The sequence below is a fragment of the Megalops cyprinoides genome, chromosome 21, assembly GCF_013368585.1.
Source record: "Megalops cyprinoides isolate fMegCyp1 chromosome 21, fMegCyp1.pri, whole genome shotgun sequence".
Taxonomy (NCBI): domain Eukaryota; kingdom Metazoa; phylum Chordata; class Actinopteri; order Elopiformes; family Megalopidae; genus Megalops; species Megalops cyprinoides.
The window spans coordinates 13,030,094-13,057,797 of NC_050603.1; the positions used below are offsets into that span (position 1 = coordinate 13,030,094).

The window sequence follows — 27,704 nt, forward strand, 5'->3', positions numbered from 1 at the left end:
TAACTTGAAATGACACAATTCTGCACCAAGAGCTCTTTATTCAAATTCATTGCTCAAATGTTCCTGTGGAATTAATTCAAAATTACATTCATTGCAAATTTAGGCTTCATCTGGTTCACATGTTTAGAAATTTTGAAAAATTCTTCCTTTATGTACAAATGCAAATGCTATAAGAAGTTAACTGCATTAATTGAGAATTAACTGCTGACTGACATTAGGGTGAGGCAACTGGGTGTTGTTACTTAATTCTACAAAACTTTATTACAACATAAAGCTTTTCCATAGAACTGTGTCAGTAAGGTTATGCTGTACTTGAGGAAGTGTCTAGGTTAAGAAATTCTTAAAATGGGATTCAGTTAAAATGGCTGGAAATATCTCCAACAATTCTTAGTACTAAACATTACTTGTATACCAAAGGTCTTTTAAAAAAAATAACAGAGTTTGAACATCATTCTTGAGTATTCAAATTCAGTTCAGAAGTAAAGATCATTTTAGAAAAATTGCTTTGGAGTTACAAGACATCATCAACGCACACACATATACACACACACACTCTCCCTCATCCTTATATGATGGTAGATCGAATGTTGGTAGTGATGTGAGTTTGAGGCTTCATCAATCCCATAATAGTGAGAACTATCATCAGTCATTTACCAGCTCATACAACCTAATCAAGATCCTTTCATTTATATAGGCAAACAATGATTGGTTTCTGTCAATAACACACAGACAACACTATAGTTTCAGCTATCAGGGGTTTCATGAAGCCTCAGTCTCCCATCAGCCGTAGTTGATCATTGATGTCTACAGTAGGATCCATCAGAACCAAATCCCATCCAAAGTATGCAATAAAGACCTGAAAGAAGAAGCACCAGATAGTATGGCAAGCCCATAAAAAGTAGTGTGGGGTGGGAAAATCTTAGGTCTCTAGGGGCAGCACCCAAAAATCCCATGGATCTATAGGGAAATATGAGTTGATATCTTCAGTATATGTGGAACGAGTCAGAGAAAATGATTTCATGTTACTTAATTTTAAGGTCCACAAATATACAGCAGGCACAAATAACACTGGGCCTGTTTGTAGAAAACAGTCTTGCAGGTATTATAATTGCCTCTAGAAAACCATCAAACCATGGTGGTTTATCCAGTTCTACTCATTTATCGAAAGTGTTTGAGCCTCAGCTGACTGCTACTAGCCTAATACATTAATCAGGGAGTAAATGGAGACCTTTTCTTAAAAGGCTTTGGTATGAGTCATTCTGGGATTGAACCCCAATTCCATTTTCAGGGCAAATTTTTTACCCGTAAGGTCATTGATGAAGTTCTAAATGAATATAGGTGAGTAGAAAAGTGAGACTCATACATATAGTACAAATGACAGACTCATTCAATCCTTGTGGACCAGAATTGCCTTACACACAGTACACCTGAACAACAGATATGTTTCAGTCCAAGGGAGTGCCCATTGCACTGTGCTGTATACAGTGGACCCTTGCATTCGGATGCTACTGTGGCCCTAAACTGGGAGTATCCCTGCACAAGGGCACATTTAAGGCAAGGGTGCACACATAAGGAGGTATAACTCGATCCAGGTTATTGTCAAAAACCTGTTAAGGATTTTACTTTTCTCCAGCACGGTTGCTGCCCCTGACATTTTCAAGTGGAATATGTCCAGCTTTTAAATGAGCCACAAGGCCATAGCATTAGCTCATATTGACACCCATATTTAGTATGTGTCTTTTTGCCTTATTATCAATATGACAATATGTCTCCAAATGTTGACAATAACCTTACGTAGATTATACCTCCATATTTTAAAGTATAAAGACATAAGGTGAATCTGAGCTGTTTGAGAGTAGTTCAGAGATAGAGGAACAGAGTTGGGCCCTTCTCTGAGGTGGATACAGGGGGTACAGGTTTAAGGGAGGGGCATGTGGTGTTTAGGGTGTTTTGTGAAAAGGTGGGGTGAGAGGACTCAAAAATTCCATTTGATGTCCCAGAACTGTGGCGTGGCCTTCTCCGTGGCCGTGTCCTCCACGGTCTCCTCCTCCTTTTGGGCAGGGAGTGCTGTGACTTGCTCTCTGACTGATGGGTTTGCCGGATCTAAAACAGAGTAGTCATATGATGTTAGGCAGCAACTCCAAAGCTCTAGGACTTTTATTCAGAAAAGGCTAGGGCTTTCATCCAATGAATCATATCATGTATTGACATGAAATATGAGTATGTGTGTCTCATTTCGCCATTTTCCTCTGCGCCTGTGCCCCACCCACTTTAGCACTTTACATAACATTACAGTATGCTCATATTTTAGTACTGATTTTCAACTTGAGTGGTATTCATTTTTCTGCATATGCTGCATCTATGTTCTAGTTGTTTTTGTTGCTGTTGCTGGTGCTTGTTCCCCCATTCATAACCTCTGGTATAAATTTGTCTTCCTTACCTAGCACCCCACCCCAATAAGCCCCCGCCCTCTCACCTGGAATACAGAGGATCTGAGGCTCCTCCCACTTGCCAGAGGGCAGGCACTTGATGACGGGGTAGTGCCTCTGGAGGAACCCCTCCGTGCAGTAGTAGCGCACCACCGAGTTGGTCTCGTAGCGTGACCGCGGCTTGCCGAACACTCTGGCGTTGGGCACAAAGGGGGGCTGGCTGCAGGAAGCTGCCCGTGATACACAAAATCAAGCACCTCAAGCCATTTTAAACAGAGCAATGCTTTTAAACTAAAGTCACTGACAGAATGCCACCAAAAACGTACAATTTAAAAGGGCTATTCTCTGATATGGTATGCCTAATTCCTACTTCATTCAGATTCAGTTCGTTTTCTAAGTAAGTTAAATATTGGCCAAATTGTACTGTCTGAACAGTCGTGACAAGGCACACAATTGACTTCAACAGCAGTCTCGTTTCAACCCACAGTACTCACAGGTGCCTTTCTTGCAGGTGTAGGACAGGTGATAGTTGCAAGGAACGTCACTCCAGCGCCCCCCATCATGCCATACCATCACTACGCAGTCCTCCCCTGACAGGAAGTAGCTGTCCGGCTGCCCCTTGTACCAGTTCTCATACAGCTGGGGAGAGAGTCTGGAGATAAGTACTGTAGCGCATGTAAACATACAGCAAGGGGCAGGGGTGCTGTGGGGGCAGGGTGAGGATAATGACAGACACTGGTGGAAGGAGAGGTTACAAGAACTATATCAGTACAGCTGGAATGAAAGATGGAATTTGGGGGGGAGGGGGTGCTGAGGGAACAGAGAAAGATCAGAGGATTAGGATGAGGACTATACAAATTGTCATCGAGTGGTGGAGAAAGAGATTGGGGAGCTAGGGTATTAGTTCAGTAACAGTTCCCTTAGTGTCCAGCTGTGTTCAGTCTTAGACAAAGGTAACCAGTCTGCTGCTTAATCTGTCTTTGGATGAAGAGAGAATTGGAGTGACACATTTAAGAGTTAAGTGTTAAGTGTCAACTACTAACATGTTTTTTTTTTCAGTTCTCCCTCAGCTTTACAAGTTCAGTGATCACTGAAAGGAAACTAAGATATGGAATCAAAATAACACTTGCTTGCAAGTATGAGTCAAAGACCAGGGCATTGTGGGTAGATTGAATCCGGGCCTCAGTCTCACTCACCACGGGGTTGCCATCGGACCAGCGGAAGTCCCCCTCAATGGTTTTGTCATTCAGGCCGATCCATTGATACTCCTTGTAATTATCTGAGGAGAGAGGGAATAGGTGGAAAAAGAGGGTGGGGTTGTTGCAGTAATATTCTCATCACCCTGTAGAGTTAAGGTAAAACCAAAACACAAATGTGCCCTCAAACACATTCTTATATTCTGGTATTGTCAGTCAGCACAAAGGCAGTCACTGACACACTCTTCATAGTTCATATAAAGAGCTCTCAGTACTCTTCTCTGAAAAATGATCTGTGACCTGTATAATTTAAGAATTAAAATAATTACAGTGCTATACATTTTTATGATTTTTGTGTTAAAAATTGAAAATGAACACCAAGAAATTGGTTGGATATATCAAGTGCACACCAGGTCAACAGCCCTCAAAAGATGCTGGATTTTGTTCAGTCAAAGAGGCAGCCTAGCTTCCTTTTAAGTACTTGTGAAAAGGTGAATGAACAGGGGAGTGGTGCAGAAGTGTGTGGCTTACTGTTGATGAAGTTCTGCTCTTCGGGGGTCATTACGGACACCAGGTGCCCCCCGCACATGCGACAGTGCTGCTCCGCAACTTCCCAGCCCTGCCGGTTGGAAAAGTGCTTGTAGCAGAAGCCCTGGAACTTCTCCCAGCCAACCTCACAGAGCTCGAGGTCTGAGCAATACAGAAAGAGAAAACTGTGAGAGACAAGCATAAAGAGAGAGGGAAAATAAAATAAATAGATCAAGCTGTGAGGTCAAGAAAGATCAAGACTGGTCAAGACTGAAACTGAGGGAGAGAGAGAGAGAAAGAGAACAAGAGAAACGGAAAGAGAGAGAGGTGGTACAAAGATCAAAAGTGAAGAAGAAAAATAGTGAGAGCGAGGTAATGAAAGAGAAGAAGGTAACACAGAGACCAAAAAGAAGAGAGCACAGAAACAGAGAGAAATGGGACCGTAATGGGGCTGAGAAAGTGAGAGGTGTGAAAACTCAAGGGAAAACGAAAAGGAATGATTACATATCCTTAAGTCAGATCACGCAACAAACATAATTTGATGACATTTTTTGCACCTGTGTTCTCACCATGCTGGTAAAGCAACCCTCTGTATGTTGATTTCAAAAGAAAATTAAGATGGCATGACACAGGAAGTAAAATAAGCTGACACAGGAAGTGATTTACACAAATTGCAAATGAGACCCTCCTTTGTTACTACAGGCTGAACTTGCTGCATGTCTGTGTCTGTGCGTTTCTAAGGAATCATAATCAAGACACCAACCATAACGTTTTATAAGCCCTTCACTGCAAGGCACACTTATTGTCGCTATGTGCAACTTTAGTGACTTCCTGTTTGAATAAACGTTCTTTAGTATGACACGTCCCTCTCCTTTTCCATATTTGCATGTTGTGCCTTTTGTGTGAGTTAAAATTTGTTTGACAGCTGAGACCACAGAATAAAGAACAACTAGGTGGGGAGAAAGGAAAACAAAGATGGTGAGTTTCAAAGGAGAGCAAACCATGAAGCGCAAGAATAAATAAGAACTTCAGCATATTTCTGAGCCTTTGTAAAGTTTAAACCTGTGGTATATTAATGGAGTTTCTGCTTCCCTGTGCCTCTATTGATCTTCAGCTCAGTTCGATCAATAATGCACCCCCCTCTTGCCTGCCTCCTCCATTTTGTCTCGTTTCATTCAATCTCACTGGAGGAAGTTAATTTGCATTCCAAGCAATTTGTAAAGAAAGGTTTTAGTCAGCTCAAATGAGTACAAAAAGAGGTGACAGCAAAACGTAACCAAGCACAGAGGCTTTTGCTTGACTGCTGAAATTGTGTGCTGAAAGTGCCACAACCCAAACCTTTAAAACAGCAGGTTATTTTCAAACATTAGCAAACTATATCAGCCGTTATTATGGTCTCTTATATATCAAACTAGTATATCCAACTAGTGTATGAAATCTGAAAAATTAATGGAATGAACATTTATGGAATATAGGCTAGTTCAGTGGTTGGCCCATATATTTTGCCAAGCCTGGCATTTGCAGGATATGGAGAGCTGTGGAACTGTTTCACGTCTTATGCACACAGCTTGATTTGCCAGCTTTCAGATTGCATGGAGCACCCTACTAAGGCCCTAAAGCATCGGAGCAAAGTATTTTGTTGCCCAATACAGGCTGCATGACATTGGCAGACTCTTTGGTATGACGGTCTTTTTGCAATGCTGGAATCGGCTCTGATTGACCAATAGTAATAGCATGATGCAAGAACCAGATGCATAGATGTTGCTGGGTGGTAATATGTCCTTTGGCTTGAGTCTTTTTTTTTTTAAATTAATTTCAGAGGTGTTACCCCCTTACCCGTCTGACAGAGATCCCCTCCATAAGTTGGCAGACAGAGGCACTTGACGGACCCCCCTTCCTCGACGCAAGTACCCCCATTGGCACAGGGGTTCTCCAGGCAGGCGTCTGAAACACAGCAAGAGAGGGCAATACTGGCACCGCTCTGCCAGCCAGTCCTTACCAATGGTCTCACGTGGAACGGGAGGGTTTGTCTATAAAGTGCTCCAAAGACTTCCAGAGACCTATTCTCAGCTGGGTGACGGAAGCAGTAACAGCAAGACAACAGATATGGCTTGATAGGTGTGCTGGCCAGCTGATGCATACAAACCAAGACAAAAGGAATGTGTGGGTGCCAAAATTCCAGAATATTTCTTCAAGTTCTGACATGTGTCCAAGTGATGACATCACAAACTTTATGCTTCTTCTCCCCAGACTGGATTCCCTCAAAATGTAATCCATTATGTTTCAGATGTGTAACAGCTATGTCACACTAAAATAGAGTTTCGAACATACTGTTTTATAGTTTAATAGTTTATAGTCAATTCACTACAATTCGCTGAGCTACTTATGGGATGTGGAGTTCAGAGCTCATTCACACATAATCCATACTACAAATCTCAAACTCAGAGATTCGCTTTTTGTTTTTTTTTTCAATGTTTTGATTATTGAGTGCACCTATAGCACCTATAACAATAATCACTGTCACACACTGCTGTACTTCACACTTCAGTCTGTGGCTTCCAAGACTGTGACAGCGCAAATTGTACTTGAGAATCAATGCCATATTAAATGGCAGTCATTGTGAATAATCAAAATATACTTACAATTTCTTCAAAACACTGTTCATTAGCAACATCTTGTCTGGAGATTCAGTGTGTATGAATTGTGAGTGAATTCACTTTTTAATTCCTTTAATTGGAAGAGTACTGTAGACTCCTGAATGTCTGAAGCCCATTCATTAAAAATAATTGAAAATATATATTTGTACTGAAATGCTAGTCAGCATGCAAAGATGACCATCATCACTGCAACCTTGCATTTGTGCTTACATATGCAGGTCAGGGCAGTAGAGCGAGACATTTGCTACTGATTGCAGCATTGCAATATATAAAAAAGAACCTACAAAATGGATTTTACATTATACTTTGACCTTTAATGTGGTTACACTGTCCCCTAAAAGCATACCAGCCATTATGTCAGTGTGCAAATATACCTTGAAATGTGCATTATGGTTTCACACTTTTTTAAGAGCAACAAATCAAGGTCACATTTCATAATTACAAAAGGGACATTATATAGCTTATCCAATATATGTTTCATATAAAATCTGCCTCATCAAAATAATTGCCATAATCCAGTAGATAATATTTCCCTTTAGTTTTAAATGCAGTGTACCAAGGTAACTTGATCTGCTGTGAACAGCTCAAACATTGACAAAATTCTGATTTATTCTTTTCTGTTTCAGTTGTTTCTCAAATGGATATGACAATTTTCTTGACAGGACTCAGGTTACTTCTTAATGGATCATGCTAGAAAGTACAACAACTGACCATTCATTTGTCTTCATAAAAACAGTTTTATGTGTGTCAGCCTCTCCACAGAGAAAGTAGTAGCTATTTCTTTCTTTCAGGAGTTAGAGGGATTCACAACAGCATTCTAAACAAGCATTAGAGGACATAGAAAACACCTGTACAGCTGACCTCTGTTAGAAAATGAAAAAGATTTGATTGAATCCTTAGAAATTAACACATTTACTTCAGAGACTATACTCTGCAATATAAAAATGTGTAGTCATTTTGTTAACACCACTGCAAAAATATTTTGGTATCAGTTATCAAAATGGTAGAATTAACATATACTGCTGAGGACCTAGAAACACAAAGAACTGTTAAATTGTAGTTCAGTTATCTGTTAAGTTATCATTCAGGGCAGTTGGTTGCTTCAATAGAGTGACAAAATCTTGTAGGTTTATTTTCTTTCTTTCCATACAAGTAACATCACACAGATTCATGTAAGTGATCAGAGGAGCTCTAAGGAGGGTATGAGCACCCTCTTCCTGGAACATAACAGGAAATAACCGAATAGATTCCACCCGAGCTGGTTAATGACTAAAATGGAACAATGTGTCACCTCAATCAAAGAGAACATGTGATACCTGTTTACATGTGAAATACAATGGCCATTTAATTTAATTTGAATAGAATTGACACTTTGGCAATTCAATTAATGTTATTGTATTGCAAGTTACCATAGAAGGCTGAGCATTAGGATAGATGGGTTATGTCAGTATTTCACCAGAGCTTCTCTACTTACTCTGAAAATTTTCAGAATTAATGGTCCTTTATATGTTTAGCCATACATTGATTTTGAATAGTTTCAGGTATCTCTGGTCCTCCACACTAATACAGACACGAAACAGCTACACAGAGAGAGAGGGTGTCTCTTCTTCCTGGAATTTCAGGGGGCAAAAGGCTTTTAATATCATTCTTCCTTTTTCACAGAAACCACTGGTCCAAAAAATGGATTACTTCATAGAAGTCGAGGCATTAAAAATTTTTTGTCGTGCAACAGCAAGAGATTGATTTGTCTGACAAACGTTTAAGTGGAGTTGTCCTTTATGTCAGTGCCCAGTTGAGTGGGGTCACAGAGGAAGAGGATTTTTGGGCAGGGTTGGAGGTGGGCAGTGAGCCAGACAGAGAGATACACAAGGAGTAGAAGCAGGTAGAGGGAGGTGAGTGGGAGTGGGTGGAGGGAGGGGAGTTGGAAGGAGACTTAGTGCGTCATCGAGTTGAGAAGGAGCAGGAGGTTGGTTAGAGTGGTTAGAGTGGCGAAGACGTTACCTGAAATGTTCCTCCCCCTTCCCACCGCTGCCCTTTCATTGGGCAGGCTGGCAAGAGTGGGTGGCTGGGTAGGGGCTAATTCCAGTTCATCCTCATCCCTGTCCGCTGTGGTGGTTTGGCCCTCAAAAATGGCCTCATCCAGGTCAGCCTTTTCCAGGAGCCCTTCAGTGGCCCTGGGGCTCTGGGGCTCGGAGGGCCGCTCGGTGGTTGTTGTAGTTAGGGCAGCTGGGGTTGTGGTGGCAGTAGTGGGATAGCCAGGTGTGGCGGATTGAGTGTCTGGCTTGGAAAAGTCAGGCTCAACTGAGGATTTTGGGATGTGCTCCTGGGTCTCATCAGGATGCTCCTCCCCACTGTATTCAAGGTCAGAGCGGGACTCCTCTGGTGCAGTTGGGGAAGGCCATGTGCCCCAGCTGGTGGTCTGGGATTCGTCGGGAAGAAGTGTCACCACTGACACAGGGGCTGGGGCCTTGGTGCCTACCTCATGCTCACTGTCCTCTTCATGGTCAGAGGTGGTATTGGCGCTCTCAAGGACAACTGTAGGTGTTTCGGTGAACTCAAGGGATAGCACAGAGGAGGCTGTAGACAGGTACCTCTCTCCATAGTCAGTGGTATTATCAGTGTCAGCAGGTGCAGTTGCGTTTGTATCTGTGAAGTTGACAAGTGGTGCAGATGAAGTTATGGACAGTCTGGGGAAGTCTTTTCCAGGGACTGGATGTCTCTCAAGCGAATCATTTGAGGACAGGTCAATCTGATCCACCAACTCCAGCTCCTCCTGATGTTCCTCTTCAGATGAGGCACTTCCTTCTGGGACGAGGGTCTCTAAATCGCTGGGGGCGCTGGCCTCCACCTCCACTGCCCAGGGAGAGGTTGGGCTGGGGGTGCTGAAGGGGACAGCAGAGGAACTGAGCAGGGTGACTGTGACACCAGGTTGGCTTATGTCTTGGACCCCAGAAACTGTCACGGTGGGTACAGAAGACCCGCTCTCTGTCACATCAACTGGGGCTGACCCCTGGTCAGCTGAACTAACAGACGCTTCCACCGACGACTGCCACACGACTCCTGACTGCTCCTGTATGGAGTCCTCCACTGTAGGGAGAAAATTTTGTTCAGTTTAATCACCACAGTACTCTGTATGCGTATAATAGTGATCAATATTGTTGATTGATAGAAGATCCCCAAATGGGCTTCATGAATTGCAGAGTGGATTATCTGACCCAATTTTTGATAAATAACCTGTCACAGTGTGCTCTTCTTGAGAAAAAAATAAGAAATGAAATATACATTCTGCCATTGTTTAATTCTCTCTTGTCAATGTCTATCTTATTGACATATTTTGATGAAGGAAATTTACAACCCTACAGAAAAATACTAAGATGTGCATCTCTAAAAGGAAGTATGTTTAAAAGTACACTACCTGTGGAAATGTCTGTGGACCCTCCCTGCTGTGAAACCTGATGCGTGCTCAGGGGGCCAGAGCTGACTTGGTCCCCAGATTCGGCTGAGGCAGAAGCACCCGGCTCCTCAGGCTGGGCCACCACCACTTCCCAGGGTTCAGCGGGTCCAGGGAGGGCGCTGGCAAGTGCATCCCCGGACCCTTCCAGTGCGGACCCTGCTGAGGTCTCCTGAAGGGGGGACAGAGTGGACAAAGCCGGGCCCTGGGATGTGGCCGAGATAGAGGTCTCTTCAATCCCTCCTGCCATTGGCTCCTCAGGCCCGCGTCCATCACCAGTGAGGTTGTGGGGAGGTGATGGATAAGCTGATGGCGTGCTGGTCTCCGGTTGCTCAGCAGGGCCCTTGGATGTGGGGACCTCACTCTCCAGGAAAATCTTTAAAGAGCTGTTGAAGTGGCTGAGATCGCCCCCCAGCTGGTCAAAGACTATCGTGGGTGTGACGTCTTCCATGCTCTCATTGTGGACTCCTCCCAAGGTGTCATTGGACTCCAGGTTCATCTCCGGCATAGGTTGGTAGTGCTTGGAACCTTCTGAGGGCTCATATTTTGATTCCAGGTTTGTTTCTGGCATTGGTTGATAATGTTTGTGGTTTGTAGTTGAAGGCTCACCGAAATCCAGGTTTGTTTCTGGCATGGGTTGATAATGTGTATGGTTCTCAGTGGAAGGCTCAGTGAGGTCTAGGTTTGTTTCCGGCATGGGGTGATAATGCTTGGGGTTTTTAGCTGAAGTATCATTGGATACTATGTTGGTTTCTGGCATGGGTTGATAGTGCTTGGGGTTTTTTGCTGAAGGCTCACCAGATTCTGGGTACCTGCTCACTTCAGCAGTTAGCCAGGTGTTGTCCGTGGGACGAGAGTCTTTAGGATGGGATGCAGGGGTGGGAGGGGTCTGGGATTCAACCGAGAAGGGGAGCCCACCCTGGGAGGCAATGGTGGGAGGTGGCACCTTCACAGCTTTCTGCCCCTCATTTGGTCCACCGAACATGGGGAAAGATTCCAGAGCACCCTGCGCCTCGCTCTCTACCTGCTCCGTCACCTCACCCAGGCTGAACTCCTCCAGCGGATCCATCAGGGTCACTATGTCTTGGCCAAGGTCCTCTGGTTCTGTGGCCATGTAGTCTGTGGGGGCATCAGTGTGGGGGCTTCTGTTACCTGTACAAGTGGACGAAAACTAACTAAGGGACAAATTCTCACGAATTTAGCAGTTAGTTTATCTTCATCCTGGAGTCACCTTCCAACCCAAGACTGAATCAATGGATTCTTTTAAGTGTAGCTGTTTTTTCAGTAGTCTTGTCATTATTTTATTTCAGTAAACCTCAAATACAATGCATGAACTATAGCATTAACAATAGCTTCTAAACCATTTCACCCTGCTACCCATCACAGATAGTCATTTCTCATATTGATTTTTCTGCTACGAAAATGTGTGGCTGTGGATGGATGAAGTGGACCTAGAGACAGCACTTTGACTCACTCACAGACTGACTCACATACTCACATTCACTGACACAGTGAAAATGTTTTATACCTAGAGGGTGACAGTGCCAAATAAGCAGTCACAGTAATTGAAGGGTTCCAGTTCAGTTGTTGCTTTAATAAAAAAGTTCTTTTGCAGCATGAGGTTAAATAATCTAATTTTATGTATGGAAAGAACTGCAGGATATGATCTCAAAGTTCCCACCTCCTGTGTGCTCCCCCCTCTGACCCCTCACCTCTGAAGCAGAAGGCATCATGCCGGGCATGCGGCTCAGGGAAGCCTGTCTGGTTGAAATGGCGGTAGATGGTTTTGACCCCAGGCTGTGACCCTCCACAGCGCTCCCTTGGGGTGACAATGGGGTAGCGTACACTTCCATCGGCTAGCCAACCAGGGCTGCAGTGGTCCAGGCCCTCGTTCCAGGCCGCGTAGAGCTGACCAGTGGAGGCCAGCTCTGCCCCCGACGCCTGGCAGAAGGCCTTGGCCTCATCCAGGGTGAGGCGCTGTGGAGTAGTGCCAGGAAACACCTCCCCTGAGAATGTGACCATACAAAGACAATTAAATGAAGACAAAACAAACTTACCAACACTCCAGCACATTGTTTTTGGAATTATTATTGTGGTATTTTAACAAAGTTTACATGAAAATGATATCCAAATAGGCAGTAACACCATATTACGCTATTTTACATCATCATGGACAATTTTCCTTTTGAACCCCATTGCTGATGTTCAGTTCCTATAGGTTATGTCTATGTCGCTCATACATACTTCCACATGTTTTATTACATCATCGGTTGTCAGAGGTATTTTTTTCATTTATCAGCTAAAACTTAAAAATAAACCATATATGTAGTCCACTGAAGCCATTGGTTTTGTGAGGATCTGTTCATCATAGCTACATGTCATACATACAGAGACACAATTTGTACTGTTGTGATTCTAGAGCACATTTCTGGAGCTACAAAAGATGAAAAAGGCAGAGTGATCCCTTTACCATCAATATTTTCTACGTAGCAGTACACATCAAATAGTTCCTCTGGGTCCTGCATCCCATAGTTCCTCACTCCTGGAAACCCGTCCATGTCTCCATAACAACCCTCCCGTGGCCTTTGAATGGGGTATCTGGGGGCACAAGGAAACAGTCCAAATGCATTCCAGATGCATGTGCATATGTTTGTGTATCTGAGTGAATGATTGAGTGAGTGCGTGAGTCATTGAGTGATTTAATCAATATATTAAAACTCTGATGTACAGAAATAAATATCTTTCCTTTGACCACACAGATCATATCCACTTGTGTACCTGTATATGCCAGTGTCATGACAAAGGCCAACAGAAAAATGGATTGTTTGATGTATATTTGTGAATACATATTTATAAAACTGCATAATATGTGTGTGCATATATTTACATTTATTCATTTAGCAGACGCTTTTATCCAAAGCGACTTACATAGGTTACAGTTCTTTACAATGTTATCCATTCATACAGCTGGATATTTACTGAGGCAATTGTGGGTTAAGTACCTTGCCCAAGGGTACAGCAGCAGTGCCCCAGCGGGGATCGAACCGGCAACCTTTCGGTTACGAGTCCTGCTCCTTAACCACTATGCTACACTGCCGCCCATATATATATACATATATATATATATATATATATATACAGAAGGAGGAAGCTGAGTATGAGGGGAATGAGCAGTATGAGGGGAAAGGACTGTGCAAGGTCCAGATTAAAAAGCATATGCCCTGGCTGTTCTCTGTCAGCTCATTTTGAATAACCTTGGCCAGCTCATCCCCTGCCCATCATGTGGGATGATTACTTCACTGAATGAGAATGAGAGACAGTACAGGCTGGAGGCAGTAGCAGCTTTAGCTCAGCCACCACTGGCTGATTTCAATCAGATACACAGTCTAATTGTCCCCACGCAAGAATGAAGCTGAGCATTACTGTGGCGAAGGTTGTTAGGGCAGACTTTCAACTGACATTAGAATGACGTTACAAAGACGTCACTGCAGGAGTACATCAAGCCAACTGTCAGACTACTAGGTCATACCTTTGCTGCAGATAAATGGTATATTTCTAATAATTTTTTTTTACACGCTGTCATTTGTTTTGTGTAATTTCATCATTCACAGATATTCAAATCTGATATGTTCTCATAGGATTTCAGAGTCTTCAGAGTGTTAACCTGATATTCGTCACATATTCACATCTGACACGTTTATATAAGGTTGCAGGTTTTAGTTCACCTGGCATTTAATCATGTAGGCCCATGTGAAACATTATTAATTGGTAGCAGCTTGGAGCTGACCTGATATGTAACATACATTCCCTTATGATGTTTACACATGGGTGTGGGGTTTGACTCACCTGACGGTTTGGTCGGAGAGCCAGCCAGCGTCACACTGCTCGTAGCCGCTGTGATACGCTGCCAGGAGCTGCTCTGGTGTGGCCATGTGAGACCCGATCCCCTCACAGGCCTGCTGGGCCTCCGCAAAGGAGAAGGCATAGCGGCCAGAGGCATGCCGGTAATGGAACACCACACCTGTGCACATGCGTGTTCACACACACACACACACACACACACACACACACACACACACCCATACATATGAACACACAGATGCAGATACAGGTGCACGGATATACAAATGCACATGAATGTAGACATGCCCAAATGCACCCGCATGCAAACACACACACGCACACATAGACATGTACAGTATACACAAATGTACACCCATGCACACACACACACACGCACACACTCAAATGCATACCCATGCAATCACATAAATGCACTTGTATGCACAAGCACAGGAAGCCAAAGACACAAAGCTTCAGTGGGGAATGTTGGTAAAAATCTGATGATTGATAAAGTATCCTGTATCAGAATATCTTTAACACAAGAAATGTCATTATCATGAGAGAGCACAGCAGAAAACACCGTTGCTAAGAGAAAGAGGTGTACATTATTTGGCAATAAGGACTTCTGAATTAACAGCATTTCAATAGGAACTTAGACAACTCCTACACCAAAACCAATTAAAATCAGCACCTGCTATTCAACAGTTTTGAAATGCACATAAAGTGCAGACATGTCAATGGTCTGTTTATAATTCCTCTTGTTTAACCCAAAACACAAGAGTCTATATAAAGCTTGGTGTCATTTATTCAAATACAGAGCTTTCAAAGAACTCCCCCCCCACCTAAATTCCTCTCAGAATTATGCTGCTCCAAAATCAATACTATTCATAGTGTACTACGACTGCCATTGCTGTAGTAGGAACATTTCACCATCTCCTGCTTCTCTCACCTTCTCCTTCAGCTCCCTCCTGTTACCTTTGACCTACTCTCAGGTTTGGACTACTCTTATCTTACAAACCCTCTACTCCCTCTGGAGCAGCAACACTGACTCATGTTTTGCTTGTCTGGCCCTGCCCTTTTGTTACCTTTGACCTTGACTTGGACGAGGTCATGGGCGTCCTCCAGGCCCTGCTGCACCTCGCATCGGTAAAACCCGGAGTCGTTGTGGCGCAGGCCCTCCAGCCGCAGGGTGAGGTCGGCAGGGGACGAGGCGTAGTGGAGGAGGGAGGCCCGCTCCCTGTAGGCCTCGCTGACCTTTACCCTGTCACCCCGAGCCACCAGGATCTCCGTCTCTTGGCCCGCCGACAGGACGCTCCATTTGATCCGGGGTGCGGACAGAACGGCCCGCCGGCCCGGGGCAGAGGTGGAGGGTGGTGGCTGGGACAGAGACACCAGGCAAGGCAGGATCAGGGAGCCCCCCAGGGTGGCGGATGGAGGTGGGGATTTGGGGATGGTGACATGCAGGACTCTCGTGTCCTCTGGAGAGGGGAGAGGATATTGGGAGGGAGAGAAGAGAAGAGAGCTGTGGAATAAGACATACGCATTGTGAGAGGAAAAAGGAGAGTGAGAGAGGAGGTGAGAGGAAGGGAGAGGGAGAGAGGGGGAGACCACAATCCCAGATACTGGATGTTTCCAGATGGGATAGGCACAGAGCACAGACATTGACAGACATGATCTTAAATTCATGATCATTGCCTTAAAGTAGCGATCAGTGTTATTTAAGCAGCCAACATGATGCAGAGGAGTTCACTGTTAGATGACCTCACAGTCTCCACTGCATGGAGCAATGAGCTAATGTCTCAGCAGACCTGGGGTACTGTGGAAAGAACACGACTCAGCATTATTACCATACATCTCAGTTCATTTTTATGTCATCAGTTCAGTTCTGTGGCTGTCAGGGATATGCTTGCTTAAATTGCTATCCATGGACTCAATCAATCAAAAATACACATGTTATATTAATAATATGTATTTAAGTAAGAGGGGGGGTCATACCTGCTCCTTTACCTACGTTGGAGGAGGATGCCAGGATTAGCGGACATATGGCACAGAGAAGCAGTGGGAGGGACATTCCAGATCTGCAGGAGAGGAGAGAGAGAGAGAGATGAGAAATGGGATAGAGAGGGAGATGAGAAATGACCGCAGAATGTTAATGTCAATGGAAATTTAAATGACTGAGATTGGCAAAGAGATAAACAGGGACACACAGATCGATAGAGAAAGAGAGGGTAAAAGAGAGAAAAGAATATGGCTAACACGTAGAGGACAGAGAGGGAAAGCAGCCCGAGGGCACAGAGCAGAGGGGCATGGCTGAGAGACAGCAGCCATGGAGGACAAGGATCATAAGGAAAGATTAAAGGGAGGGGAGAAGAGAAACTCTGCCAGCTGGGTGAACTCCATTCAGAAATGGGATGTGAACAAAAGGTTCATGGTGTCTGAGAGGACACGTGTTCTGTTCCCTAGAACAAGTCACACAGGCCTTAAAAATGCATTCATTTTATAACAGCCACAGCAGCTACTCTCCTCAAAACACAAATGGGAAATCTCTGTAGGCAGAGGGCAAGCTGCAAGGTTAAATCACCGAGGTGGGGCTGCTAGCTTAGCAGTACTATTAGTCTCTGAAGAGTTTGCTCCTGCAAAGGCTTGGGGAGACAGCCCTAATTACAGGCGCATTTTGTCATTACGGGCATTTTTAGCACTCTACACATTGGTGCTGATGTATTGCTCCCTTTAGAGAGCAGAGATCCTTTTGCACGCTATTTTCCCTCACACAGGTCGGATTTTGGGGGTACAAAAAGTAAAGGAACCAGTAAATGTTCCCGGTGGAGTTGTTACTCTTATTCATAATACCATATTCATAATATTTGATTATGCAGCAGGACCTTCAGTCCTTCTGGTTTTGCACATTAACTTATTTAAATTTGTTACTCAAAGTAAAGCACAACATGTCATGGTAGTTAAATTGAATGCAAGGAAAATTTGAACACTTACTATGGAGACAATTTCATACTTGCTGTAAAACAGATGTGGCACTGTTAATGATGCAACAGCTCATGCAGAAATGCACTACACATTTCAAGACTGAAGTACTACCAATAATAATAATAGTAGACAACATTCTTACAGTGTCTTTCAGGGTACTTCAAGCGCTCTACAGAAGTGTGGCTTAGTGGTAGGTGAAATGGACTGAGGAGGGTTGCCAGCTTGAGTCCAAGGTGGAGCACTATGGCTGTATCCCTGATAGGGTACCTAGATTAATCTGTGACCTCAAACTATCAAGCTAAGAACTATGAACGGGCTTTGAGTAAACCAATAAGAATGTCCACCTAGGAAACAAAATAACGGAAATAACATGCAATAGTTATTGGAGAAGGCAGGGGCAACGTCTCCAGGAATATTTAACGGTTCTTAAACTCCTTGATGGCCATAAGGCAGCAGCTTTTAAAGATCGCTCTGTATCTCCACCCCCAACACCAACAGCCTGATGAATGCTCCAAAGAACCAGATGATTCAAATGGGTAATTAAGGCCCATTTACAAAGAAAACTGGGAAGCCCTTTGGCCCTCAAGAAATGGAAATAAAGAGAGGCTATGATTCACTGTTTCAACATGACTACTGTGTTGTGCACTTCAGTTAATGTTGTGGAAGTACAGACGTGCTGATACCATGGACACTTTCAATCCCTTCAGAAGCGAAGCCTGCTCTGAAACAACAGAGTTCCCTGTGCTGTAGCAGGCAAAGAGCTGAACTGGAGAAAAAAGACTTTTTGAGTAGCACAGACACAGAAGACATCTGACAATATCAGAGAGAAAGAGAAACAAGCATGGCTTGTACTCAAAGACACTAAGACTGTGTATGTCTTCATATGTATTAGTGTGTTTTTGTTTCTCTGCCTCTGTGCATACATCCCTCTGTCTCTGTGTTTCACTGTGTTTGTGAGTATGTATATGTCTCTCGCTCTATCTGCTTGTCTACATGAGTGCATGTGTGTGTGTGTGTGTGTGTGTGTGTGTGTGTGTGTGTGTGTGTGTGAGCAGTCCAGCTGGCCTGACTCAGGCGTTTAGAGGTGGTGCATGTGAGCAGAATGCTGATCCCAATGCCAAAGCCCACCCCTTGTTTACAACCCCCCCTCAACCACCCCAATCCTTTTTGCCAATGTCATGAGGTTCTCTCCAGCCGCCAAGGTTCCAGGAGACAGCGCTATGTTAACACGATTGGATTTATATATCAGTGCAGGAACAGGGCTAAAGGGCTTCCGTTGCTAAGGGAAGTCTTTTGACTACATCAGGCAGAAAGTAGTGTAAATACAAAAGGCTAGCCGCCAGAGGTATTGGGATGCAGTGCCTGCAGGGGAAACGAATGGAAAAATCCTGGAAAATGCTTAGTGAGCCATTCATTCACAGGCTGAAAAAAAACATTTAAATGAACTGTGTTATATCCAATCATAGGTCCACTTCTGATATGCTCTGTCATCAATGTGCCAAGAACTGCTGATACAGGAGGATCTAGTACCCAGGTATTTATGCACAGCTCAGTAGATGAAACTAAAATATACTAATTTTATTACATTCGATTCTCTCTCAAAGATAACAACTACACCAGACACCAACAGTATGAAAAGCAGCAATTGTTTATGTTTCTTAAGGAATAAAATACATTTTTGCTGAATGGGTTAAATCAGCTGGCTGGTAGCAATTAGTAATCCCTCATTTCAATGACGTACACTAAAGACAGCAATCGCTGGAGTCAGACTCAGGATCTTTTATGTGTTTTATGATCTCTTTTACAAGCCACCAGAAGCAAAATTAGAGGAAGGCAGAGAAGCTGGATGAGGCCAACTGCCACTTAACTACCTTGTTTGTTTGATTTTGAGTGCGGAAATGAGGGTGAATACCACTGTAAAGTATTTAAATGGGACAGGAAAAACTGGAAACCAATGAGGAACAGAATGGTAATGGCGCACTTAGTAGGAAAATTTAAATGATACAATCATGATAAAAGAATCAGCAATTATGGTCGTGGTGAAAAAGTTAATAGTAATGGCTCTGATGACAGTTTTAGACAAAATTTCCTTGACAATTTCTCATTTGTTTTTGTATTTTTTCAGCATTTTACACTTACAGTTACTTCAGAAGTACTTCTTATCCGGCTGCTCTTTTGATTTATAGTAGTCTAGCAACTAGAGACACACTTGCTTCAGTCACCGATCTTCTGTTTGCAAGCGACAAAACTCACTCATCATGTGCATTAAAGTGTGTTATTGTGCAGTGTGGGGTAAGGAGTGGTACAGTTACAATGTGTCATCAAGATTTGAGATTTGAGATTACGTATTTGAAAAGACTTTAGTTTTTCAAATATAAATCTATACGTTTCTGCACATTTGAAAACCATTGTCAGAATAGTTTAATAGTGGTACACTTCCCTTAATCTACAGCGTACCACATCATGGTATATTTTTAGCTGGAGTCATGGCAATTTATAGCATCCACAGCTGCTGAGGAAATTACATTTGCCTATTGAAAACTGCGTTTAGTGGAGTCTGCCGATGCAATGTCACTGCATGCCAAGGAATACACACAACGTGGAAATAAACCCTGCCCAAGCCGGGCACTGCTCCAGTGCTGGACTCGGGTTTGAAAAAAAAAAACACAGCTCTTGGTGAGGGGGGGCTGGGTGCACATGAGGAAATGAAAGAGAGATCACGTGCATGTCGTTTTGCAGGACAGACAGCAAAACCAAACGGAGACAAAAAATCGGAGGCAGAAAACCAGGCCAGATGTCCCAAACTACCACTTAAGCCGCTGGAAAACGCCTGCCCTCCCATTTGTCCCGCTGTCAGTTTCTGGGAACCGAAAAAAAAAATCCAGCAATTTTCGAGCGACCGTTAATGGACTGTTGAAGGAGACTTCTTTAATCTGGTTCAGTCTCTTCTCCCCCCACCCCCTTCTTCTCCACGCATGGCTTACATCCACAGCCACAGCTCCCACAGCCTGGATGGGAAAAGGAGACGGCTTCCTCCGACTGGACTGGGAGCGCGTCGAACAGCTCCTGGCAACCGCAGAGCTGCTTAGACAGGCACCATCACTGAGAACTGTCGCCTGGAATACTCAATGACTTCATTTCAAGGACTGGCAAAGGGAAGGTCGACTCAGGTTGGGTAGTTGTGTGGGGGATACAACGACAAGCAGGTTTGTTGGGGGGGGGTGGGCAGGGGTTGTGAGAAGGGATGAAGGCTTAATGTCTTCCCTTTCAAGTAATGGTCCTAATTTCTCTCTGCTTGGATGTGTGGGGGGCCCCTCCAGCTGTTTCTTGGCCGTCGTTCTCTTTTCTCCTCTCACACTGGCAGCAGTGCATTGAGAAACAGTGAATGGGCCACCATGAATGAGCTCATGCCGGGAGCCCACACAAACTCTCCCTTTCCTTCCCTCTCGGTCTCGTTTTTCTCGGGCCAACACATCTTTCTTCTCTCCCCCATTTCCCTCCGGCCCAACCGCCACCCAGCCCACACCAGTGCCCTCCTCCCTCCGAGGCCCCGGTCGGCCACCAGTTCCCTCCCGTCCTCCAATCCCGCCTCTCCTCACCTCGGATGACTCCGTCGGCCCATCTCCCCGGGCGACCCGTTCCGCCCTCAGAGATGCGGAGCTCAAAACTCGGAAGGGAAACGGCGTGGGACCAGACAAAAAGGTGTAGGCGGGGGTGTTAATGGGCCGGTGACGCTCTGAAGGAGCCTGGGAGCACGTGCTTATTAGGCTGTCTCGGTCACATGGAGACAGGGCTCATTTGCAGTCCTCACACAGACCCATTCGCCCATTCTCAAAGAGCAGCCGCTCACACACTCAGCTCCTCAAGGGCAATACTTGATACCTGCAGTAGCATCCATTCGTGTTTGTGCTACTCATTTTCTGGTACAAATTTCATATGAATTAGTGACAACAATGATAATGATGTAAACCACTGTTTTTATCTACACAGACCCATTGTCATTCTGTCTGTAAAGTGAAGCCTCCTTTGTTTTTCCTTTTAGCTTGACTTTTTTCTAAGAAAACACATAATTGGCCCAAGACCTTTGTTTTCCATTTATTGAAATCATCCTGCAGTTTGTAAGGATGGTTTTCCTTAGATTCATAGTTTCAGGTTTGACTTTATTTGACTTTAACACTAGCTGGGCTTTGACTCTGAGCTGTGACTTATCACCACCGATTCACCAGTTGGCCACCTTTGTCTAGGCTGGAAAATGCAGTATCTCTGTGATCATCACCTCCAGTTTTGCCCAGCAGTCTTAGTACTGACCTTTGAGAAGTTTTCATTATTCAGTATGCAATTAGATTCAGGAATGATCGCAAATTAATGTGAACTGGGTCTCATGCCATTCCATCTTTCCCCTTTACCATTACTGAGGGCAGCTTACAAAGCATGAGAATATTTTAACACCAAACAGTCTAGGATATAGATGCATTTGAGTGCAGTAACAGCATGTGTGTTTGAATATAAATAAGCCATTTTTTTATACAAGAAAATAATTATGGCTCAGATTAAGAACGATCAGATGCTTACCTGCAAAGAAAATAAATCACGGCCAATTAGACAAGTGAATGCTCAAAGTACATTTATAGCATTTCATGAAGCTATGACAGAAGAGAGGGAAGAATTGGGGAAACACAATGGTAGCAGTCTGTTCACCAAGCAGCTGGAGAAGACAAAGAATAAAATTTAGCACAAGAAGACGGAAGAGTTGAGTGTACCAGTACAGTAAACTAAGGATGATGTCAGAGGACTAAGGGGAGCGTATGAGAAAATTATAGACTAGAGACAAGAACAAGGTTTAGAAGGGAATTTGAGTGGCAATGGCGAGCCAGTGGAGGAATGTTTGAGACACATATACATTAACCCATTTTGCATGATATTTTACAACCACTTCACAGATCAAATTTCTCTTATGATTTTTGTTATCCAAATTAAACTGAATATAATACACTGAAGACAAATTACACTGAAGATATACAGATGTAGGGAAGGCTCAGGAACATCAGATCTTTCATTTACTCAATTTGCAGCCTTATGGCAACCCAAGGTTATTGGAAAATATTTTACACTGTTGACTGTGTTATTGTTACTTACAGTGCCCTTCATAACTCCCATAGAGTTTTATGATGTTCTTGCCCTTCTGAGGGGGATTTTGACCTTTATTCCTGGCAGAATTGCTCTATGTTCTTCAGATCTTTTGGTTTTCATTTGTGAGATTTCTTGACTAAACCACTTAAACCACAGTTTAAATGACAGATTGGATTGTGCTTGGGAAATTGAGATGTCCAGTTGCAAATACTGATTTTGTGCTCATTTAATCATTACTTAATAGATTTGGATGGATGCTTTGGATCAGTGTCATACTAGAATGTCAGTTTCAGCCAAGTTTGAGCTTCTTGGCAGAAGGAAACAGGTTTTTGGTCCAAATGTCCTTGTATTGCTTTTAAAGTTCATGACTGCCTCTATCTAAACAGGGGCTCCAGGACCTGCAGTATTTACAGTGAGCATTTTTTTCTCAACACAAGGTACATCATTTTACAATTATTTGTTACATGCATGGACACAATGGATTTCTTCTCTGTGTTACTTTCTTTCATATCCTGGAAAAGCAGGAAGCCTTTGGAAGCCTCTCTTTTTCAGATGCTTCCATTGAGTTTCAAAAACGCAGAATGTTGGTGTTGATACGTTTCTTTTCAAATTTTATTAGATTATTTAAATGTCTGAATACATGTGACCCTCATGTTTTCTGGAATATATATATATATATATATATATATATATATATATATATATATGGAGAACATTGTTTTTGCTTAGCAGATGACCTGATCAAGGGTGAGATACACAGTTTTCATTGTACATACTATCTATTTTTACAGTTGGATATATTTAGTAAAATAATTCAGGTTAAGCACCTTGCTCAAGGGTATAACACCACTGCACCAAATGGGAATTTAACCTGGTTCACCCTGGCTGATGCAAGCAACAACCAGACTGAATATTCCCTCACATTTCTAGTTTAGAACTGCCAGTACTTTCCTTTCCGCTCTTAGTTCAAGAGCACATCTGATGACTCACTATATTTCAGGCACACCAATTCTTACTCTGTCTGCTTTATGGATTTTAGATATAAAATTAGATGATTATAATTAAATTTTAATAATTAATAAGGTGCCCCCAGCAAATACTTTACCCATTCAAATAGAAGGCCAAAAGGAAAAAACAGCAACATCACAAAAGTATAGTTGACTAAAATGTGTGAAACTAAGGTTAGGGAAAGGGGCCAGTATGTCATGGGTTTGAATCCCTGGCTGGACATGGTCTCTCTATTCTTGACCAAGGTACTGAATTTAACAGAAATTGCTTCAACACCCAGCTGTATAAAGGTAAAAATAGCACCATTTTAGTCACCCTGTCCACTAGCATTCCCTAAGTAACTAAATAATGTGCTGTAAAAATGGCTAACAAAGCACTTTCACAGTCACTGAGAGAGGTGATCACCTCGGATCAGGCTGCCATCTGCTTGGTGCACTGCAGTATCCTCTCTGTCAAATAGCGTGCCATCTCCCTCTCTGAGTTCTCACCCTGGACTTAATGTTTTAATAAGTAGCTCATGGCTTCTGCTCAGGCTGATTAACGACACAACTGGCAATGGGATCCAACAGCAGCAACCTCAGCCTCAGTAATCTACTGCCTCTGCCAGACAATAAACTAAATGTAAACACTTAGGTCACTTATGGGACTGCTCTGCTGGATGTTTAGGCTGTTAGTGTTTAACAACTCATGTGTCTGTGAGTGAGTTCAGAATGGGGAGAAAAGCAGTACAGCATCTACCATCAAATATGAAGGGAGGAAGGTGTGAGGGAGAGGCTGTACCACACAGAGGAATCAAAGAGTGAAGAAAAACCTATACCACAGAGATGAAGGAGTGAGAGAAAGGCTGTACCATACAGAGAGATGAAAGAGTAAGGAAAAGCCTGCACCACAAAAAAATGAAGGAGTGAAGCACTGAGGGAGTGCCACTGAGAATGCTGTGCGAGGGAATGAGCTGTAGTCCATACCACACCAGCTGAGGAGAATTAGGGAGTGTGGGAGAGCCTGAACCACACAAAGGAATTTAGGAGTGAGGGAGAGTGTGTACCACACAAAGGAGTGAGGAGGTGAGGAAGAGCCTGAACCACACAAAGGAGTGAGGGGGTGAGGGAGAGCCTGAACCACACAAAGGAATTTAGGAGTGAGGGAGAGTGTGTACCACACAAAGGAGTGAGGATGTGAGGGAGAGTCTGAACCACACAAAGGAATTAAGGAGTGAGGGAGAGCCTGTACCACACAAAGGAGTGAAAGAGTGAGGGAGAGCCTGTACCACACATAGGAATGAAGGGGTGATGGCAAGAGAGAGTGGCTGATTCTTGGCACTTCAGTTTGAAGCTTAAGACGAAGTCTGTGCGCAGTCTGTGCTCCAGTCATGTGATGTCTAAAATACCTCAAAGAAAAGCTGAGGGTGGAGTTCACCTTGGCATTTCTCCATAGTGCAGTCCAAGTCCACGTTTCAGCTGGAGCTTCGCTGATGATTATTATTATCTATTGCACTGGCAGACAGCCTTATCCAGTACATCTCAAGTAGCTTATGGTTTTTATGTATTACCCATTTATACAGCTGGATATATATACTGTAGCACTATGTCAGACTACCTCATTAGGAGTAATTGGCGCCTCCTACCTCTCCGGACTGCATTTGAATCCAACTGTATCTAGCTATCTTAGGATTTATCCCTTGCCTTTTAGTACACTGACATTGGCTGTTGTTGCTGTAATTGAAATTTATTATTGTAGCATTTATGTATTATTATTATGTATTAGCATTATATATGTGACACTGCTTGTTGTATCACTGTGTAACAAGCTGACATTTCAGATGTCATTTTACTTTTTTATGTATTGACTATTATTCATGTGTCCTTATTATATGTACTTTTGCTTTTTAAGTCACTCTGGATAGCTGTGTCCTCCTGATGAATAATGAGGTGAGTATGCAGCTGCTTGGCCGATGGTGTGTAGAGCCCTTGTCCGTTTTAGACAGTTAAATGGAAACCTCCAGATCCAAGCACAACACAAGTCAAGAAAACCTTGCTAAGGGGTACAACAGTAATGTTGCACCTAGGATTCAAGTCTTCAGCCCTCTGGCTACAGATCCGTTCCATAAATTATTATGTCACAAAGGCAAGAAGGCCTTTACGTGCCATGCCAAAAACATCAATGTCACAGGACACTGAGCTGTTCCTACAGCTTGGTCCCTCATAACAATGAACCCAGTCATACCCCTCTTCACAGCCCACCATAACCATGATAACTGAACAGTATGAGTTTCCAGCGACCTGAGTCATGGCATCACTGTAGCCAGGTGCCCTCTGTACTGTCCTTGTTTGAATCAGGACATGATTCACCAATGTTTGCAACCACATGTTATATAGGACTACCACTTCCTGGAAAGACACCTTCAACCTGCAGTGGTGAAAGACTCAGGGCGTAGGATTCTGAAAGATTGAACTGAAAGCCAATGGACAGAAATCACCATCTGGAGCTAGCCCATTAAAACAATGAACCCTGCCCCTGCCAGGGCTAGAACTTCAGTGACTCCATAGCGGAACTGGAGTGTACATGAGATGATGGCTGGCCATACCATAATCTAGCATCTTTACTGTATCAGTAAGTCATTCTAAGTCATTACAATCCCTTCTGACGTCAATTCACAAGCAGTGACAGTGATAGAAGACGCAACGTGTACCAAGGAATTTGAGACGAGTGTCTGTGACCAGTTTTAACGTACGCTTGGCAGAGGTGGAAGGAAAATACTAAGGATAAATTATTGCCCCGGTAAATTTTTCATGCCACTTTCTCTTATGACATTTCTGTATCTTGGCAGAGAACGCCCAAGATACCTGCCATCTAGCTGAGCAACTGAAGCAGATTCACGAGTAAGGCATTTTTAAGGCAATACTTGAAAAAGTAATCAGTCTAACTTTACAATATAAAATTATAATTGTATTCTGTTTAAATTTAATTGCATTACTTAATTCCAGGAATATTTAAACCTGACAATATGTTGCTAAGCAGATAAGCAATTAATGTGATTAAAACAGACGTTTGCGTTTTAATATAAAACAACGCACTGCGAAAAAATAGGCTACTTCCAACTTAAAATGTAGATGCTAGTGACTAACCATGCCGCAAAAGGGAGTGCTAGCGCATAACACGATACAAATGGCGCATCAGAATAAAAAAAAGTAATAGATATGCACGAAATTAAAACTGTATGAGAAAATAAAAACGTTTTAAAACAAATGGGGAAAGAAGTGATTTTATGCTAGGCTACTGATCTGCTCCTCATTTTTTGCTATTTTCGGTTGTGGACAGGTGGACGGAACTTAGATACAAACGGAGTCTGCGCTTAAACTCGCTTTCGTGATTTAAACAGAATAGAGACATTATTGCAACACGAACTTGTTTAAACCTTGAGTGAAGAAATTAAGATGGGCACATGCATAAAATTCTCATTCTCATTCAGGACGTACCGCACCTGCAATGAATTAAAAACGAGCTGACTGCCTATAGCCCACATCAGTTGCGCAGTAGGTTACCTGTCGTGGTAATTACCATAAACATTTTTCAACTTAGTGTCAAATGGACGATGTAGAATGAGCCAAGATTATTGAATGGGTAAAACTCGACCTACCGCATTCTTCCGACACAGATGACACTTTGTGGTTGCGATATCCCTTTATCTTATTGTATTTTTCTCTGAAGTCTATACATTCGATGTATATGAAGTCTTCTCCGTTGCCCTACGGTGTTCGGTGTGAGCGAAAGAGATAAACGGGTAAAAATGGGACTTTCCTGCAGAGAATGATTTTCAGGATAAGGAGCAACCTGGGCTCCGTCCGATCGCGAGGGAGGTGAGACAGAAAGGGGTAGAAAGACGGGAGAGGCAGAAATTGAACCCTGAACAGCCCATTTTTTTCTTCCTACATAACCGGCTTTCTTATTTGTCTTACAGGGTGATGGAGAGAAAGTGGGATGGGATGAATGTCGAGGGAAAAAAAATATTTTGCAACGTAATCACGGCGCTCAGATCTGGATTACCCAATATCAAGACAGCAGTTTAGTTACGTCTAAAATAGGGCAAGAGAAAGGGGTATTAGAAACGTTGGTGCCAGCAGACATGTGACATTTTCACTGCGAACGGGCAGAGGGAAAGAAGTGCAGGGGAAGCAGCGCGCAGAGATAAGAGAGGTGGGGAGTTTGAACAGTGCGGCAGTGCAGAGGAGAGTAAAGTTGCTGATGCTGCACGCTAGAGTCAGAGCTGCGCTCTCCTGAGAAGGAGCCGGCGGCCGGTCAGAGCTTCGCAGCCACTGCGCTTGCGGGGACTTAGCATCTCGAAGCTCGAAGCATCATTTTAATAACTGTGTAGTAAGCATTACTGCTAGGAAGAATAGCCTTTACACAAACTAATATGCAGTTTAAAAGGTTATGCTACAAGCAATTTGAATTTAGTGATAAAATACATTGAATCAACTGG

At 43.3% G+C, this 27,704-nt stretch overlaps 1 protein-coding gene across 1 annotated transcript; it reads right to left on the reverse strand.

The window, feature by feature from the left end:
* Positions 1-1,346: 1,346 nt before the first annotated feature.
* Positions 1,347-27,156, reverse strand: LOC118796347 (brevican core protein-like). Its single transcript, XM_036555180.1, has 14 exons — positions 26,862-27,156; positions 16,100-16,182; positions 15,190-15,582; positions 14,108-14,282; positions 12,732-12,859; positions 11,974-12,267; positions 10,226-11,413; positions 8,812-9,897; positions 5,990-6,097; positions 4,157-4,315; positions 3,626-3,708; positions 2,924-3,068; positions 2,477-2,659; positions 1,347-2,103 (listed from the first exon to the last, which is right to left on the reverse strand). Exons 1-14 carry the CDS (start codon positions 26,864-26,866, stop codon positions 1,976-1,978), a joined length of 4,158 nt encoding a protein of 1,385 aa, XP_036411073.1. The 5' UTR covers positions 26,867-27,156; the 3' UTR covers positions 1,347-1,975.
* Positions 27,157-27,704: the final 548 nt, after the last annotated feature.